At 52.2% G+C, this 18,063-nt stretch overlaps 8 protein-coding genes across 8 annotated transcripts; 4 read left to right on the plus strand and 4 right to left on the minus strand.

Moving 5' to 3' along the window:
- Window positions 1-2,558: 2,558 nt before the first annotated feature.
- Window positions 2,559-4,956, minus strand: PG994_006030 (polyadenylate-binding protein; the record flags this gene model as incomplete). The annotated part of the gene is made up of 2 exons (XM_066857439.1): window positions 2,559-2,691; window positions 2,756-4,956. 2 exons carry the CDS (start codon window positions 4,954-4,956, stop codon window positions 2,559-2,561), a joined length of 2,334 nt encoding a protein of 777 aa, XP_066716708.1.
- Window positions 4,957-6,624: 1,668 nt separating this feature from the next.
- Window positions 6,625-7,656, plus strand: PG994_006031 (uncharacterized protein; the record flags this gene model as incomplete). Its single annotated transcript, XM_066857440.1, has 1 exon — window positions 6,625-7,656. One exon carries the CDS (start codon window positions 6,625-6,627, stop codon window positions 7,654-7,656), a length of 1,032 nt encoding a protein of 343 aa, XP_066716709.1.
- A 476-nt stretch (window positions 7,657-8,132) lies between these two features.
- Window positions 8,133-8,921, minus strand: PG994_006032 (uncharacterized protein; the record flags this gene model as incomplete). The annotated part of the gene is made up of 1 exon (XM_066857441.1): window positions 8,133-8,921. One exon carries the CDS (start codon window positions 8,919-8,921, stop codon window positions 8,133-8,135), a length of 789 nt encoding a protein of 262 aa, XP_066716710.1.
- A 1,668-nt stretch (window positions 8,922-10,589) lies between these two features.
- Window positions 10,590-11,039, minus strand: PG994_006033 (major facilitator superfamily transporter; the record flags this gene model as incomplete). The annotated part of the gene is made up of 1 exon (XM_066857442.1): window positions 10,590-11,039. The coding sequence occupies one exon, from the start codon at window positions 11,037-11,039 to the stop codon at window positions 10,590-10,592; it is 450 nt and encodes a 149-aa protein (XP_066716711.1).
- A 376-nt stretch (window positions 11,040-11,415) lies between these two features.
- On the plus strand, window positions 11,416-12,659 carry PG994_006034 (uncharacterized protein; the record flags this gene model as incomplete). The annotated part of the gene is made up of 4 exons (XM_066857443.1): window positions 11,416-11,518; window positions 11,578-11,729; window positions 11,759-12,522; window positions 12,572-12,659. 4 exons carry the CDS (start codon window positions 11,416-11,418, stop codon window positions 12,657-12,659), a joined length of 1,107 nt encoding a protein of 368 aa, XP_066716712.1.
- A 624-nt stretch (window positions 12,660-13,283) lies between these two features.
- Window positions 13,284-14,054, plus strand: PG994_006035 (uncharacterized protein; the record flags this gene model as incomplete). Its single annotated transcript, XM_066857444.1, has 3 exons — window positions 13,284-13,397; window positions 13,620-13,644; window positions 13,726-14,054. The coding sequence occupies 3 exons, from the start codon at window positions 13,284-13,286 to the stop codon at window positions 14,052-14,054; spliced, it is 468 nt and encodes a 155-aa protein (XP_066716713.1).
- A 1,454-nt stretch (window positions 14,055-15,508) lies between these two features.
- Window positions 15,509-16,877, plus strand: PG994_006036 (uncharacterized protein; the record flags this gene model as incomplete). Its single annotated transcript, XM_066857445.1, has 2 exons — window positions 15,509-15,986; window positions 16,081-16,877. 2 exons carry the CDS (start codon window positions 15,509-15,511, stop codon window positions 16,875-16,877), a joined length of 1,275 nt encoding a protein of 424 aa, XP_066716714.1.
- Window positions 16,878-17,003: 126 nt separating this feature from the next.
- Window positions 17,004-17,765, minus strand: PG994_006037 (uncharacterized protein; the record flags this gene model as incomplete). Its single annotated transcript, XM_066857446.1, has 1 exon — window positions 17,004-17,765. The coding sequence occupies one exon, from the start codon at window positions 17,763-17,765 to the stop codon at window positions 17,004-17,006; it is 762 nt and encodes a 253-aa protein (XP_066716715.1).
- Window positions 17,766-18,063: the final 298 nt, after the last annotated feature.

The raw sequence follows: 18,063 nt of genomic DNA on the forward strand, positions 1-18,063 counted from the left end.
CAATGGCACAGAGGGCGAGAGAGGGGGAGATGACGGCCTGAGAGCGAATTTATTTGAAGAACAATGACAGGAGGCCTCGACTTGCCAAGACCATTAGAGGAAAAAGACGTGGTAGGATTAGTGACCTTGTGATAGAGCGGGGGGATTGGCTTCCCACACGTCTTGGGTCTGGATGGATTCGTTCGCAATGGGGTGGAGTAAGATGTATGTAGCCTGTTTCTTGGCTTTTGTCGTCGGCTATGTAAGTAGCAGAGGTCGACGCAGGTATTTGTCTGAAGAAATCTTCTTTTGCCCTCGTAGGATTATTGATCAAAAACATGCACTACAAACAAATATCAGGAAGAAGCCGCAAGTAGTGTTGTGTTGCTGTAGCCTAGCGGGCGTCCAAAATGTCGAGTCCGAGTGGGTGTTGGGTGTGGTGATGGGTTTGGGTTGGTTGGCTGGAGATGGTGTGTGGTATTCCGCTGCCGGCAAAAAGAGAATGACGGTTGGTTTAAATTGAGGTGCTGGCAAGTATAATTTATCAAATTGATATTGCGGGAAGTACTCCATGGGGAGCAATGACTGTGCTTTTCCCGATTGGCAGTGAGCTGCAGTCACCAGTGATGACTTCCGTGTACAGCTCGACAGGAGGGTCACTGAAATCGAGTGCCCATTAGCGATTGACTCGGGTTGCGCAGCGGCCACTCGGGCCATTCGCCAGCTCCAGAAACTGCCGGTGTTCCTTTTCCCATGTGAGCCCAGCGTAAGTAGGTTAATTTGAGAATTCGAATTCGTTCTGCAGATTTTCTAACGAGCAACGTTCATCTAGCGCTCCAAGCTTCTGCCTATCACACTAGGTACTCCCACAGGCTGACAGGCTTCCCAATGGCTGCGCCTTATCGATGCAGATGGGCTTGATAATTGGTTGACGGTGTCTTTCAGAGGATGGGCGTACCGTTGCTGTGGCTGTCCCCTATCTCCTCCCCTTGTCACCGCAGAAATTTCAACCGTCTTTTGGTGCCTGTACCGTGCCTGAACAAAGACTATAGGTCGGCCAGGTGGGGATACAAATAGAAAAAAAGGGAGAGTGAGGGGAGGGAGAGAGAGAGAGAGAGAGAAATACAAAGCGCCATATATTCTACTGCAATTGGGAAAGGAGTCTAGAAGAGATCGTGTGCCCTTCTACAACATCACGAAAACCTTACAATGATTCTCAGCGTCGTAGTCTAACCAAATAACCTCGCACTTCTGTGACTATCCCTCAGGTACGAGTAGTGTAGCCAAAACCTAAAAGCCTCGACATGCCATGGGGTCCCTCGTATATAACGATGCGCAAAGAGGCTGGGAATGTTTCTTCTGCAGCGTAGCCCAGCATGCTGCATACCACATGCACAGCACAGCACAGCACAGCACAGCACAGCACAGCAAAATAGTCGTCGTTGTGATTAGGACCGAATAGAGTGAGTGTCACACTTGCCCAAGTCGGACACGTTCGTCCATATCTTTCCATCTTTACGTAGGTACATACTCCAGATTCTTGACCGGATGCTCCTCAAACCTCTCTCGGCTCCCGCTGCGGAGAACTAAACAGTATGGAGAAGATCCACTAACTGACGTTGCGCCGGTTGGCATGTTTTGTGTCTAGAACGTTGCACCAGAGGTGCCTGGTTTTTTTTCTGATTCAATGCCGGGCTGGTTTCCTTATTGCCCAAGATGACTCTGTGCGTGACAAGCAAATGCACTGAGAATATACATACCTAAAGTAATTACTAAACCTTTACGATGACTTGCATTGCGATGTTCATCTTCTACCCACCTTGATCCCAAACTGAATCGTGTAAATTCTGAAGGAATAGGTTCTTTGGCGTGATGGCTGTCCTGTAGGTACCGGTTTGTGATCGGGTCTCTTCCTAGCGTACCCATGTCGGAAAGAGAAGCAATCATCTTACACAGCGTCATGAGATTCCATACAAGCACAATCACCATTCACGAGACTTGCAGGTGCAACAGGTATAATTGAACTTTTCTTTATTACGTTACCAGAGACTCCATATCTGTGGATTGGCCTCTAGTCCTTTGGGGTTTTGTGTCCCAGTTGACGGACCTGGGGGTATGAGTGAGGTTCAGAATCATGGGTGCCGCCAAAATCCGTCCGGTGCCAAGCAAAGACCGCTTCACCCTCCTTCACTGACCGTAAACGCCGTGCAAAGCTGTCAGCCCACCTCCATCTCCAGCGAAAGAAGCAATAGTCTATCGATACATGCCAGTAAGTGTTGTAGAGGCCCTTGACGTTCAGCAAGATCCGATACTGGATGCCAAATATACGCCAAACATCAACGACTAAAGATGGTGCTCGCGAGGAGAAAAAAATGCAAAGAACGATATGGCATCACCACCCATTGCTGGCTGAACCACGGTATCATCATGAACTTTTCCATAACCGTTGAGAAAATCCACCGTTCCAGCAGGCGGACAAAACAATGAAGAGATCGTAACGATGCTTGCCAAATTGGCAGCACTAGCGCAAACAACCATGGTTTGCTACGGCTGTCTGCTTTGGCAAAAGCAGATGCTGCTTATGCCTTCTCTTCAGTCTTCTCCTCCTTCTTGGCCGGCTCAGCTTCACCATCGCCTTGTGTCTTGACATAGTCGTTGTACACAGACATAGCCTCGTCAACCTTGGCACGGAGGGCAGATTCATCTTCGATCCTGTGAACAAACGCATTAGTGATTTGGTCAAGCACATCATATCTCACGAACAGTGGGGACTTACAAGTTGACAAGCTCAGCGTTATCCATTTCCAAGAGCATACCCGTAATTTTGCCTGCGAGGTCGGGCTGAATGGCTGCAATCTTGGGAGAGAGCATCTCGCCGAGCATCTGCTTCTGCTGGCCAGGGTTGTTGGCGTGAGCTTGAAGCTGCGACTGGAGGAGAGAAGCAGGGGTCAAGTCTTGAGCAGCTGGGCTGGGAGCACCCATCTGTTGAGCGGGCATTCCGCGGCCGCCTTGCGGGAACTGACCCATCTGGCCATTGCGTGCGTTCATGCCGCCACGGCCGGCGTTACCACCACCCTGTCGGGCATTGGGGGGATATCCAGGCATACCAGGGCCAGGCATGCCGGCCATGTTGGGCATACCCTGCATGCCCTGCATGTGTCCACCGCGGCCGCCGGGGCCACCTCCACGGCCTCCGCCAATAGTCTGCTGAACCTGAGCCATGGCAGCCATGAACTGAGGGTTACCAGGCTGGCCGTAAGGAGCACCAGGAGGGAATTGTCCGGGCATGAACATCTGAGGAGGCATGCCTTGGGGACCACCACGGCCGCCCTGAGGAGGGTAGTTGTTAAACTGACCAGGTCGGCCGCCCTGGACGCCGGGCATACCCATGCCAGGCTGAGGGAAGGGCATGCCACCACGGCCAGCGGGGAAGACAGGCTGCTGGCCAGGTCCATAGAAGACCGGAGGCTGCATGTACTGCTGGGGCATGCCGGCGGCGGCAGCGGCCTGCTGCATGCGGAGCTGGTTGCGAGCTTGGATGCTAGCCTCAAGCTGGCTCTTTCGCACATCCTTTCGTTGGGCAAGAGCGACGTAGAGGGGCTTGCTCTCGATCATGCGCTGATTCATCTCGGCAACAGCCTTGGTGGCGTCGTCAGGGTTCGAGAAGCAAACGAATCCGAAGCCCTTGCTCTTGCCGAGCTTTCGGTCGCCCTTCTTCTCCTTTTTATCGCCCTCCTCGTCTTCCTTGGGCTCCTCCTCCTCCTCCTCGCCCTCCTTCTTGTTCTCCTTATCCTTACCCTCACTTTCGTCCTCGCCAGATTCGCTGATGGTGTCGCGCATAACCTTGGCCGAAGTGATGGGGCCAAACTCGGAGAACATCTGTCGCAGCTTATCGTCATCAACATCATCGTTCAAGTTCTTGATGTACAAGTTGACGCCCTGGTACTTGTTGGCCTTCTCCTGGCGGGCGGCCTCGTAGGACTTGCGCAGCTCCTCCTCACGTTCGTGCTTCTTCTGGGCCCGGCCGACATACAGCTCTTGACCCATGAAATCCTTGTTGTTGAGCTCATCAACAGCCTTGGCAGCAGCTTCGTGGGTGGTGAAGTTAACGAAGCCGAAGCCGCGAGACTTGCCCTCAGAGTCACGAGCCAGTGACGAGGAAGTGACATCACCGTACTGGGTGAACAGGTCACGGAACTGGTCATCCGTAGCATCAGTGGCGATGTTCTTGACGTAGACATTGGTGAAGTTAGCCTTCATCTCCTCGAATTTGCTCTGGCGATCCTTCTTGGGGATGTGGTGGCCGACGTAGACCTTCTTCTCGTTGAGAAGCATGCCGTTGACGTGCTTGATGGCAGCAGCAGCCGCCTCGTCAGTCTCGTAATGAACAAAACCGTAGCCCTTGGAAGCACCAGTCTCGTTCTGAGCAACCTTGCAGCTCAGGATGTTACCAAAAGCAGCAAAGGTGTCGTGGAGAGCCTTGTTGTCAATGGCGGCATCAAGGTTCTTGATGAAGATGTTGCCGGAGCCGGTCTTGCGCAGCGCGGGGTCACGTTGGGACCACATGATGCGGCAAGGGCGGCCCTTGATCTGGGTGTAGTTCAGCTCCTCGAGAGCGCGCTCGCCATCAGAGGTGGTGTTGTAGTTGACGTAGGCGTAGCCGAGAGAGCGACGGGTAACAGCATCGCGGCAAACTCGGATCGATGCGACAGATCCAATGGAAGAGAACAGCTCGAAGAGCATGGCCTCAGTGACGGAGGGGTCGAGCTCGCCAACGTAGAGGGAGGCAGAGGCCTGAGGGTGGGGGGTCTGGGCGGAGCTGGGAGTGGCACCAGCGGTGTCGGGATCTTCGCCCTGGGAATCGCCAGCGACGTTGGTGTTGATAGCAGGAGCCTTGTTAGCCTCACCGCCATTGAGGGAGGTGTTGCCAAGATCAGCGGCGAGCTGATCAACAGCGCCAGAAGTAGTAGAAGCCATTGCGGAAGAAATGGAAGGTACTTATGATTAAATCTAGCGCGACAAAGGAATGCATTAGATAGTTGTAGCAAAAGGCAATGGTCGTCGTATCGGGTGGGCGATCGCGTGGTAGAGAGCACACAAAGGCCACAAAAGAGCAGGTTGGTGGGGGAAGGGTTTACATACCAACAACACAGAGCAGGTTTTGACCTTATCGGTTCAGAGACCTTGATAAGTAGTCGAAGTGAATAAAGCCTAGTGACAAAGAACTGTCGCTGACTTCAAAGAACTGGTCGACGAGTGTCAAGAACGGAGTATCGCAAGATGACTGCGAAGATGACTCGGATTTTTGACGAGCAGGTGGGGGAAGTAAGAGGATAGGATGGTGTGGTTTGACACTACAGCACCTATTCAAACAAACAAACACGTCTCTTGGGAGATGGGATAGCAAGACCAGGAGGATATCGCTGGGTCTTGGGAGGAGGAGAGATCTCGAGGATGGGAAGAGGAAGAGACAAGGCGTTTGGCGTTTGGAGTAAAGGGTATGGATTTTTCGGGGGTTTTCCAAGTTTTTTTGTGGTTTTTCTGGCGATGATTTTGGCGAGAATCAGTGGTGAAGCACGACACGGAAGAATCGTACTCTGCGACTGAATCCTCTTTTGGGTATTTTTGGGGTGACGATTTGCCGGATAAAGGTTGTCAAGTCGTTGAGAGAAGGGGGAAGAGAAGCCCACGAAAAAAACGAGTTCGTCTTGCTCCCTTTGGCGCCTTCAGATTTTTTGTGTTTTCCGAAAATTCTACCAAGAGAAAGAAAGTGCCCCACTTGCTCCTAGCGTCCAATCAGAAGGTGCGACCGTTAAAATCGTCACTCACCCCTCCTCACTATCGCTATCTGAACTATCTGCTCTACCACTATCTGCTCTATCTGCGCTCTCCAGTGATCCAATCGGTGGATTATCTAAGTCAATCAGTGCAAGTAACCAGGTTAGCTCCTACCTGACTTGCCAACCTAAGGGTGGCCTTTCAGCCTTTTTTCCTCTAGAGCGTGAGAGTTGGGCTTGCCTCTACCCAGCCATGGACACATGGCCTTGCTCCTCGAAATACAATGCACGCTCAGGGTAGGATTGTCTACAGAGATCTATGATAGCCAATCCTTATTATTCTAATACTCGAAAACCCAATTCGAATCATATACATGTAGATCAATTCCTCACCCAGTCTGAAAGAACCCCTCATAGTTTGGGGAGTGGTGGTTCCAGAGGGCATTGGCGCAAATTGGTCAGGCACTACGGCTGTGGCTACCCTTCAGCTACATGCGCTGTTTGCAGTATTTGACAAAGGGCTCACAGCAGCAGCACCCAAGCTTTACCTGCAGTTTTCCAGCTCGGTCTTTCAATGCTGCTTTCAAGTAGCCTTCATGTGAAATCTCGCTAACCTATAATTCTAGGCAGCTGAATCCAATCTGGGCAAAATGGTACCTGCAGTTGTGGCTGCATCATTCCACTGTTCGACTACTATTACCCCGCCTTGCTTCAGGCAGCAGGGCATCACCAGAATCAGGTGTGATCACAGACACTCTGCAACTTACATAGCTATTTCCCTCCCCTTAGATAATTGTGCAATAAATCTATCATATATTCTGTCAACTTTTCTTTGTGACGGGACATCTAGCATCAACACTCAATCAAAATGGCACTTTTCCATGGCAGAAGGGTCCGGGCCCGGGATCTGGAAGGCGGATTCCGATACAATGCCGATGACTTCTCTGTATCAAAGCCTGCCGAGATAGACTACAATGGGATGGATGAGCAGTCACAGTGCGTGTTGTTCTGCACCATCCCTTCAGAGATCAGGACCCTCATATTCGAGTACGCCCTTGCTCCTCACGACAATCTCGCGAAGCCATATGGCAAGGACAAAATGTACTGTCGCCCTGGCCGGCTCTACCACCCCAAAACAGACATCTCGCTTCTCCAAACATGCAAACTCGTCTTTCAGGAAACCCGTGTGCTTCCCGTAGCGTTGGCGACGCACACCTTTTGGCTGTTCGGCGGGCCATGGCGGGGCATGAAGACAGGGCAGAAAGGCCTGGCGCGCTTCTCGGCGTGGCAGGACTCCATGAGCGAGGAGCAGAGGGCGGCCGTCGACTATGTCCAGATCTTTGCGCAGCAGATGTTCCTGGAGAGCTTGGGCACGCAGAGCAACATGGGCCTCGAGTCGCTCACCTTCGCGGCCAGGACGCTGCGCATCACGCTGCGCCACACAGACTGGTGGTCCTGGGAGTCGCCCCCGGCCTCGTCAGACAGGCTGGGAATATGCCCTTGGGAACGTGGGCGAACATCGCATCAGAAGATGCTTTCGCTGCCCCTGGAACATACCCTCGACGCGATGCGTCAGCTCATGCGCCCAGGCACCTGGGGCTGGCAAGTCTGCCAAGTCAAGAACCTCCAGACTCTAGAAATGGAATTTGAGATTGACGAGCGGAAGAAGCACCAGCTCGATGCTATTTTAGAAAGAGCACGACACTGGATCTTTCCAATGTCTGATGGTGATGGGGTGCTAAGGCAATCGGGCATGGTATCGCATTCATCCTATGATGGCTTCGTCAGGAGCAAGGACGACTCGTCTCCGGTTTTAAGCCACACGGGAAGCCATCATACTCCGTGGACTGACAGGACTTTCCACGTTGCGACTATGACATGGAAAAGGTCTGTAGGGTAATAGGGGCATGGAAGCGCCATTTACTAGTCTAATTGATTTGGTCTTAGGTAAGCATCTCGGTCCAAAAGCCGCGATGTAATCTAATGAGGCTTGTATTAGGATTAGGATGTAGATGTATGGAAGTTGCAGTTTCGGCCTCTTGAACACAAGCGCCTATGGATTACTTATCCACTGTCCCTCAGGTCCTGCCACAAAATGCTCAGAGAGCACCGTTTCGGAACCCACCGGCCTCCCCCTTCCCCTGACCCAGAGACGCATCCTGGGCAGGGCCTGATATTATATCAAGATTTTAAACTTAAAAGAAGGCTTGCGTCACAGGATTGACGGTTTCGACTCGAACACCCTGTTCTTCCCCTGATTGGTCTATGTGATGAATCTTGATCCCATTTGTGGAATCGTGAGGGCACTTAATTACAATGTGCTTCTTCACAAAATCCTTCAATTCGAGGTGGCCAGACTCCTTACGCTCTGGCACTTCACCGTCTTCCTCGTAGAACGTCTTGCTTCCTCGAGACGCGATCTGGAGATATTCGTTTCTTTCCGCCTCGTTGCCGCCAAAGATGCTGAGCAGGCCGGCGGTCTTGAGCAGAAACATGTTGAGTATGATCCTGCAAATCCTGCCATTTCCGTCGCCGAAGGGGTGGATACAGACAAAGCGATAGCAGTACATAGCGGCCAGCTCCACCGCAGGGGAGGTCCTCGTCCAAGAGGGGCATGCACAGGTCGAGCTTCATGTCCATGGCCATCTTCTGCATGTACTCGGGCACGGCGGCGGGCCGGATGAACAGGGCCGGCTTCTTCTGGTTTCCGTTGCGTGCTCCCACGAGCCAGGTTCGGTACTGGCCGGGCGATCCTGCTTCATCCGGATCCAAGACGTTGCCGCCGCAGAGGAGAACGTGGATTTGCTTGATGAGGTCTTCGAAAGCAGGGGCTTTGAAACCCTTCTTGGACAGGACGAAATGGTCAAAGGCGTAAAGGAGGGCGTGCGCGTGGTTGATTACTTCCTGACGGCTTTTTCTCACATCCTCGGCCGAGTGAGGGCGGCCGAGAGACTTGAGGGCTTCCTCTGACCTCGTGTACTCGTCTCCAGAAACGGTGGCAGAGATTTCCTGTCCGGCAAAGATCTTCTCGCACACCTCGGCGGTAATGGCGTGCGTAGAGCCGGCCTGCTCAATGAAATTGGAGCTGTAGATGAGGTCTATAATATGAGGCTGGAGACCTTGCCAAAGGTCCCATGCTTGGAGTCCTGAGAGAGAATAAGACATTGTGAGCTGTGAAAGTGAGAGTTCGTTGAAGCTAGGTGCGATTTGAAGTAGATAGAATACTTCGTAAATATGTCGTAGCAACGTTCCAGTAGTGGTTTACACATTTCACAAGTCAATGTACTTTTCTGGTGTTATATATGAAAGAAGTCCCCCGGTACAGTTTTCGGAGATGGACCTTCCTCGTCGCGCCCCAATTCATGAGTTTAGGTTCCATGTGACCACAAATGCCACACACTTCCTCTGGATGACTCAAGGAAAGAGTAAGCCACGCTTCTCGGGAAACCTTTGGGGTGAATACATGAACTCGCGAGCTGGTTTAATAAAACTACAGTGTTTCCTGGGTCAGCGTATTTGAATTTCTTTCCATTCGCCATTTCTGTCCCTGCTTCATCTCTAATAGTAGAAGCGGACCACATGATCCCGAAAGTAAGCCCAAGATCGTAAAGCACCAACCGACATCTACTGCGTTTATCACGATCTGGACCACAGCCAGACTCGCAGCTGCTAGGCCGCATCTTACAATGTTGGCGGAGGCCGCCGCGGTTGAGGATTGTGATGGGTTCAGGTCGGTAATCAAGGTCCCAAGGGCCTGAGTCCTCCGGTCAGTCATAACAGTACCTACTCAACAAGGCCATGTAGAACGTACCACGAAAATTCCAGTAATACTAAATCCGATTATCGCTTGTAGAACCAAGGGTGCCGCAGCATGCTGAGGGCTCGTCAGAATCTGATGGGTAAATTCGATGCTAGGATCTTACTACACGGAGACCAACCACCCAGCCATATCCGATAATCGAAACAGTGGCGACTCCAACCAGATAGAAGCAACTGCACAAGCGTGCCTCTTCTATTGGGACATCGTCGTCGTGGCGATCTGCCGCCGCGGTCTCGGTCATGTCGGATTCGCGAAGCTTCTTGAGTCGAGCATAGTCGTAATTCAAACACCTCCCTACGAGCTGTTAATCGATGAAGTGCCCATTTCGGAGAGTGCCACAGGGCAGAAAATCACCTGCCCCAAGAGTAGGTCGCAGCCAAGCATCCAAAGCCAAAAGTAATATAGATCAGCCTGGCCTGCAGCTCATAGTATCCATACGTATCAACGAATATCGAAGCTAACGTAGCCTGCACGCAACATTAAGTGGCGCAGTATATGCCGTTGCAAAGTAGAACGAGGAAGATGTCTTTGAAGAAAAGCAGCCTGAGGCAAGAGGCTGGGTTGGGGAAGACAAAATGGGGCCTGCGCGGGTGGACGACAGACTTGCCGCCTATCGCTACCATTGAATGTATGAGGGGCCGGTAGATCCCCTCCGTAATGATACTTCCATCTCCGACGATACTCCTTGCTGTCTCCGGCAGGGACAGTATCACCAGCAGAAGACAGAAACCTCCGAGAATAGCAAGAACCCAGAACACCCATTGCCAGTTCAGTTGAGAGGCAACAATACCCCCAAGAACGGGACCAAGCGGTGGGGCGACGTTGGGACTGTAGTTATGCTGTCAGAGTTTATAACAAGTAGTGCTGGGATCAGATAGGGATGCAGAAAATACCCTATATTGAATATGCCGACATAAAGTCCTTTTTCGGAGGGACCCGCGATATCACTAATGACACCATAGCCAAGTGAAATTGTCCCTTGATGTTGGCAAAAGAGTTAGTCTGTTCGTTCCTTAGATTCTGCTGTGGAAAGTATCTGGGGGTATACCTGAGCTCCCCGCACTTTGAACCATGCGGAGGACGAGGAGTGAGGTGTAGTTGCTCTGCAGAGCCAGACCGATGTTTGCAGCCAGGAAGATGGACAAGGCGATGATATACACTGGCCGCCGGCCCATGTTGTCCGCCGCACCGCCGAGTATAGCCGGAGTCACACCTGAGACGACCATGTAGGTTGTGATGGCCAGGTCGATCATACCGACAGTAGTGTGCAGGCTCTCCGCTATCGAGGTGATCGCAGGGTAGAAAATGAAACTGCTCATCGGAGAGAACATTGCAGCAAAAGCGGCAAGGAACAGAATCCAGCGCTTCTGCCAGATGGCGAAGGGAGAGTATGGGATAGGTTGAGCCGCAGCGGGGAATTCTTCCGGCGGCGCGCCGGAAATTGCATTCTTGTTTTCTGCCATGTTCCCAATGGCCATTCGGTCGTCTATACCCGAGTAACGTTAGGAGAGAAATAGGGGGTGTCGCATACACGGAGGTAGGTATCCAAAGTGCCAATTTAACTTAGTGTCGTGCTTTCTTCCCAGGACTTGATGATTCCGGTATTGTTCATCATGGTTGTGAACCAACCTTCTATCCCTGGCGTGTTCGTTCCGTTGGGTCGGTGATCGGCCGTACATGAAATGTGTACCGGGATCCAGCATAAGCGCCCAATGTCACCCTAATGGCCAAACCGACTGCACTTTCTCCTCTTCCTTGGCATGTAAATGCCTTTCTCACGGGCTGTACTCACCCCCTCCTTGTCTCAATGAGATAAATTGTAAACATTACACCGGAGCTATGTCCATCTCTACCCAACTTCAACTCGAACTCAAAGAACAGCTCGGCGCTCTCACTGATTCTCTCGGGGGAAGTTTGCCCATCGATGAGGCGGTGCTTGATGGTAATTGCCCTTCATGGCGCCCCTTTTGGAGCAAGAAACAAGCTAATAATGGAAGCAAGCATTGCCGGAGGGAACCAGATCTGCTTCGGCGCATAAGTATGGTGATTCCACATGGTCGTTCACAGCCAAGATAAACGTCCTCGATGCGGAGGATAGACCAACGGCTTTTTTTCTTGAAAGCAAGTCTACCCAGCCGACGAAGAGTCGCCCTGTGGCTCAATGGACTTATTGGCGAATTAGTATGTCGCCGGCGAGCAAGGCGGTGCACAGCTCAAGGGGGAGTACACCGGTATGGCTGCGTTGCACCAGGCCGCGCCGGATCTGGTTCCACGGCCGATCGCGTGGGAAAAGGCGAAGACGATCGTCGCCCCACCCAGATTCTTCATCTTGGTGGAGTTTAAGGAGTTCGCCCCAGGGTTCCCGGACCCTGTGAAGCTCGGAGCTCGGTTGGCCGCCATGCACCGCAACACCGAGTCCCCGTACGCCGGCTTCGGTTTCCACATCCAGACATACGACGGCGCACGAATTCAGGACGTCACGCCCCAGGAGAAGTGGACGCCGTTCTTCTCGAGACTCCTCGCCGAGGCTTACCGCCAGGATGTGGAAGCCAACGGTGTCTGGCCCGAGCTCGAGGTCGTCTATAACCGGGTGCAATCCCGCCTTATCCCCAGGCTCATTGGCGCCCTGGAGGAAGACGGAAGGTCGGTTACGCCAGTTCTCATCCATGGAGACCTCTGGGACGGCAATATCGGCAACGATGCGGAAACGGGGAATCCGTGGATCTTCGACTGCGCAACGTATTATGCGCACAACGAGATGGAACTCGGCATCTGGCGTGCGGAGAGGCACCAACTGAAAGCAAAGACTTATAGGCTGGAGTACCTAAAGCACTACGAAGCTAGCGAGCCCCAAGATGAGTGGGAAGATCGTATACTCCTATACAGCGCCAAGACGAACTTCATGTTCTCTGTCTGCTTTCCTGGAGGAGCACCATCGCGAAAAGTGTAGGTCACCGCGCCCAAGATGCAGACACACCTACTCAAAAGTCTATAGCGTTTTCAACGACATGCTGTACCTGATTCAGAAGTACGTACCGTGGGAGGAAGATTCCGAGGTTCAGTCCCAACTGTCCCAGCTGTAATTAGGGGATCCGCACAGCGGTCATGAAAAATGGTGTGAAGTTATGATCGATAAGGATGTCTCTTAATATAGAAGCATACTATAAGAATCGCAACCGAGGAGTTCATTGGAAAGTTCAATTGCATGGCAACATCAACGAGAGTGTAGTGACTGTGGATCTGCCGATAAGGGGGGGGGGGGGCTAGGGCCCTTTGTGTGGGGGACCATGCCAGAAGTGGCTGATGTTCTGGTCCGGCTCCAGCAGCCTCACGTTCGCCATCCTCAGCCCAGCTCTGACAATAATGTATTGTATGCAGTTGTTGAAACGTTGACAGACAGTGATTAGATACAGACTCAGCTGAAAACTAATCCATCGACTTGCTTTTCGATTAATGAAGGACCTTGCGAAACGTTTTGGGATACGGACTGGCCTGGCCAAAACGAGTTAGAATCGTAAGAATCCAATCTCGTTTAAGTCAGATGGCATGATGTTGGTTTACGAGACTTGACTAGATTAGTGAGTTAGTCACGGCGACTGATTCATACTAAAAGGGCTAACTTCCGCTCTAGTTCTTCTTTCCCTTGGGCCATGGTGGGAAACGTAGATCATCGTCTAACACCTCGTTTATGAATAACTTCGCATATCATGGCGCGCTTGACAACTACGTTGGTGCTCTTCAGCATTGCGTGCACGACCTTGGTCACTGCAACACCAGAGCCCTTCGACCAAGAAGAGGAAAATCGCAATTCCAACTGTGATGTGAGTAATGGACCACCTTGGAGTGCTTGAAGTCGAAAAGAAAAAGAAAGAAAAAAGATAAAGACGCAGTTACAGAAGATGAGGAGAGTACCAAAGCTTACCATCCTTGAGTAGAACGGCTGCTTTTTTGGTAGCTTCCCCGGCGGCTCATGTACAAATGACGCCGCATGCATGTGCACCCAGCAGAAGTATCGTGAGAAATATTTCTGCTGTATGGCGCAGAAATGTGCCCCTTCGGTTTTGCCTGGTGAGTGAGACAATCTTCCTACGCTCTGCCCTCATTACTGGGAGGGGGCCTTTTGGCACTGATGATGCTAACACCTGATAGATTCCATCGAACGTCAAAACACAGAGTGTGAGGCCAGAAACATGCCATTTACTTTCGATATTGAAGCGGCCTGCGGCATCAAACTGAGCACATCCTCCTCGGTCTTGCCATCAAGTGCTGCTGCGCCCACTACAACCAGTGACTCGCGGTCACTGTCGGCGTCCGCAACGGTAACTGCTGCCACGAACCCATCGGGTGTGGTGCCTACGGGAAGCCCAGCCAGCAACGGCGCATCACCATCTCTAACGCCAAATAGCGTGGCGATGGGAAGGGCTATGTGGAACGGCGCGGTGGCTCTAGTAGTTGTATCGGGTTTGCTGCTGTGGTAAACCGTGGTGTGGGATATAATTAATCCTGGTGAGGTAGGCTAATTATGTAGTCTCCTCAATGTTGTATAGTGGAATAGGATACCATTAGCACAACCCTCCGCTGCGCCTCACGGTAATACTGCTGCCTTCCTCTGCAACCCAGTGTTTAGCGGGCAATATCATGATATAATTTACGGTACTTTCATTATAAACTCAAGGCTTTATGATATTTCATATAGAACTTTTATTCCTACTATGCCTCACTTCGTCGAAACTAGCTGGGGCTGGTCATAGGATTCAACATGATTAAGCAAGGTTATTGTGTGTCAGGAACCGTGGTATTATAGCGAGCCAAGAAATTACTGTTATGGCAGCACTGACAATACATAGCGAGTATCCAAAAGTAGGATTAGTGACACAACAAAAGCGTACTAGCTACACGGGGACCGGTTGGCACCCTGTTCTGTGACAAACATGTCAGCGTAGTGTCGAAGGAATTTCTGCGTATGTGCTTCAAGCCTACCAGGCCTCTCAACCCAAACATGAGGGTCGTTTTTATCGAGAAGGAAAGTGAAAGAGGGTACTTTCTGGGGCCCACCCATATGTCCTGAAGAACACATCGTTGGTGTTCATGTTGTTACGTTAATTACCAGTCTATTGTTTACAGTGCAACATACTCAACTCTATATGCTAAACTACCTAGCACGTTATTCCTTTATGGGTTCTCATTACTTAGAATGGAGCACCGCTACTCAACTGTTGTCGATCATCGTGACTACCAGACGCATGGGCTCGCAAAGGGCATCCCCTTTCGTTAACACGATGATCTAGATAAAGAGATATCTGGAGCTCTAAGGGCCAAAAGAGATTGGGGGAAGTTCGTCTCCCCTATTCAGGGGGACAATGGCGGTCTCGGTGATCGATTCAGTTTGATTTGCGTGACAGTCCCGGAATGCCTGCCTGAAAGGTTAGAGATCATAGCATACGCCAATGAGTTTGCCTTTCTCTATGATGTGAGGTCCCAGCGAGAATCTTGTGTGGATCATATATTGCTCTAGCTTATTGGCGAATGGGTGCGCGTATCGAACGCCAGTGGCCTCTGCTGGCCGGAGTTGGTGCTGCATTTGCTCGGCCCGACCCGCTAACTTGGATAACGACAGTGCACTAGTGGAGAGGCAGCTTTCCAGGGCTTCTGTACGGTTGCGTCACAAGTGTTGAGTACCATCAGATAAAGAACTGATTTCAAGTCCATCTGAAATACTATGTGAAGTTTGGTGTAAACTATGTACCTGTAACGTAGGTATGATGATATGTAAGTATGAACATGTAGGATGTCTGGTAGATCATGCATGTGGTATGGATTAGGTTGATGTACATTTACGTCCGATGTAGTTGCCTGGCCCCACCATCTTGATTCAAGTCGCTTACCTGAGGAGACCAAGTCCATTGCGCCAACAACACCTTTTCTGTCCACGATGTCTACCCCAAGTAATGAAACAACACGTATAGACGAGCCTGTGGCTGTCCGACTCGTCAGGTCCGGGGCGCCCATCGATGCGCAAGTAAACTCCCACCTGTTCTCCAAACTCCCGCGCGAAGTTCGGGACCAGATATGGCAACTGGCGTTCCAGGTCTACCAAGACTTCAATAGCCCGTATCCTCTCAACAAGGTGCACGTCAGGCCCGGCCAGGCGGCGAGGCTGCGCATCGACTTAGCTCTGCTGCTGACCTGCCGCGCCATCTACCTCGAGACCTACCTCATGCCCTTCCGGGAGAACACGGTGGAGATCTACGCAGGGGACGAGCAGGACGTCCCGACCGAGGAAGAACCGCTCAGATGGGCCCACTTCGCGCCGCCGTACTACGAGCCCATGAGCAAGATGCGCTCCTGGCAGTATGCGAACCTGACTAAAGTCTCGATCCGTTTCCAGCAGAACCAACTAGAGGACAGTAGTAAGTCTGTCATCTTCTGACATGGAAAAGGCCCCCGTCAAATTACATGGATAGAGCAGATCGGACATTGAGGATAGATCTGACGATTTCAAAGGTCATCTTAGAAGAATTGGCAGGATGATGGGTGCAGGCGAGCGCCACGAGTCACGTTTGGTGGGAGTCAAACTGAACGCCCACTGGCGCCAATTGCCGGTGGTCTGGGGTGAGAAGTTCGACGAAGTGCCCTGGCCCGAGGCGGCTCCCGCGCTGGAGATCGGCCTGATGAAGTCGCATTGTGTCGGCCAGAAAATCACACAATTGACCATTCGCCTGGGCATGAGCGACTGGTGGTCATGGACAGATGCCCCGGACGACGGCCACTCCCTACGGCTAGACCAGTGCTTGAGGATTGAGCCCATGCATACCGGGACTGGAGACGTAGACGACGCCGGGGCGATGCTTCAGGGCTATCTGGCACGGAAGAACGGCGAAGAACCCGATTTTGGGCTTTGCGAGCATGCTAAGTCCCGCTGCTGGGGGAATGCTCTCCATGGCATTTTCCCGGATCTGGAGAGGTTCGAGCTGGAGCTTGAAGCGCATGAGAAGAAAGCACCGCAGCTGGCCACAGTCGTCGAATGCGGCAAGCTCTGGAAGTTCCCACAGGATGTTGGCTATGAACTGTGTTGGGACCGTGACGAAGATGTGCCGTATATATGGAAAGGGCCAATGAATCAGTATATCAGGTGCCCATGGATGGACCGGCGTGGTACAAAGGCCGTTGGCAAAGACAAGCCTGAACACACTGCCTGGATAGGCCCGCGAAGCTCCGAAACATTTGACAATGGCATACGATATGTAGTTCAGCGCCTCGTTTATAGGCGAAGAAGAGTCCAGGAGCAGCCGGCTTCCTAGACGCATTATAATATGTGCATACCTGGAATCTATTCTATGTTTAGTGAATACGTTCTCTTTTCCTTCACGCCATCATAACCCTTGCTGGTGAGCCTTTCTGTGACCCCTCCCAACTCATTATTGTTCTTAAACTTCCTTTTCAACTTCTTCCACAGTCGGAACTCTGTGAAGTTTCACGCCTAGGAACTGAGCAATCGTCTGAACTGCATTCCACACCACCTTGACGTCGTCCACCGACACGCCCAGTCTCCGGATGCCGCGGATGTGCCAGCGGGTCTCCTTGGGCAGGTTCTGGATCATGATGGCGGCAAGCACGATGACCTCGGTGCCCAGGTCGTCGAGGACTTGGCGGTCGCTCAGGTAGAGGCCGTAGGTGATGTTCTGGCTGATCCAGGCGAAGTCCTTGTGGTCGTCGAAGAGGGCGAGAGTGCTGTTGGTGTCGCCCGTGTAGAGCTTGCGCATCCAGCCCAGGCCCCGCTCCAGGTTGGCCGCGTCGCACTGCCAGCCCTCGCGCGTGGCTACGGGGCTCGGGTCCTTGTCCTCGGGCCTTTCTTGGGCGTTGATCGCCATGATGGCCTCGAGCGGCTTGCACACCCCCACGAATGGCACGCTCTTGACCAGTGCCTCCCGCAGCTCGCGGACCAGCGCGTGTCGCTGCGCCGGCGTCGAGAACTCGGGCTTGGCCGTCAGGTACAGGTACAGCCGGTCGCTGAGCTCCGGGTCGTTGCCGCCGGCCAGCGTGGCGATGGTGAGGAGGTACCACCGGTTCGGGCCCAGGCCGGAACGGGAGCAGTCCGATTCGATGGTGCGAAAGAGTTCGTGGATTTTTTGTTGATCAGAAGAAACAGGAGAAGAGGACGAGACGCTGGGCTCCTGCGTGGTGGCCATGTTTGCGGAAAAGCGAACGCAAGCCCGGTTTCTTCTGGTGAGTTGAGTTGCGGTGTAAGTGAGCGAGAGAGGAACGATGCTACGGGAAATAACCGAACGAGAGAAGAACGACGCTGTGAGATACATGGGGTCTCATATACATGACGAGTTTCGTTTGCTGTGCAGATTGACCTTGAAGCGGCAAACGCATATCTGGTGATTGAGCCCCTACCCTGTTGTGCAATGGCAGCTCCGAAGTCGTCACACCAGAAAATGCTCTCTGTTCATGCACACATCACACCACTTTGGTCTAACTAAA

The sequence above is a fragment of the Apiospora phragmitis genome (genome assembly GCF_038363925.1).
Source record: "Apiospora phragmitis strain CBS 135458 chromosome Unknown utg000006l:1.0-5683423.0:1.0-5690449.0, whole genome shotgun sequence".
NCBI classification, from domain to species: domain Eukaryota; kingdom Fungi; phylum Ascomycota; class Sordariomycetes; order Amphisphaeriales; family Apiosporaceae; genus Apiospora; species Apiospora phragmitis.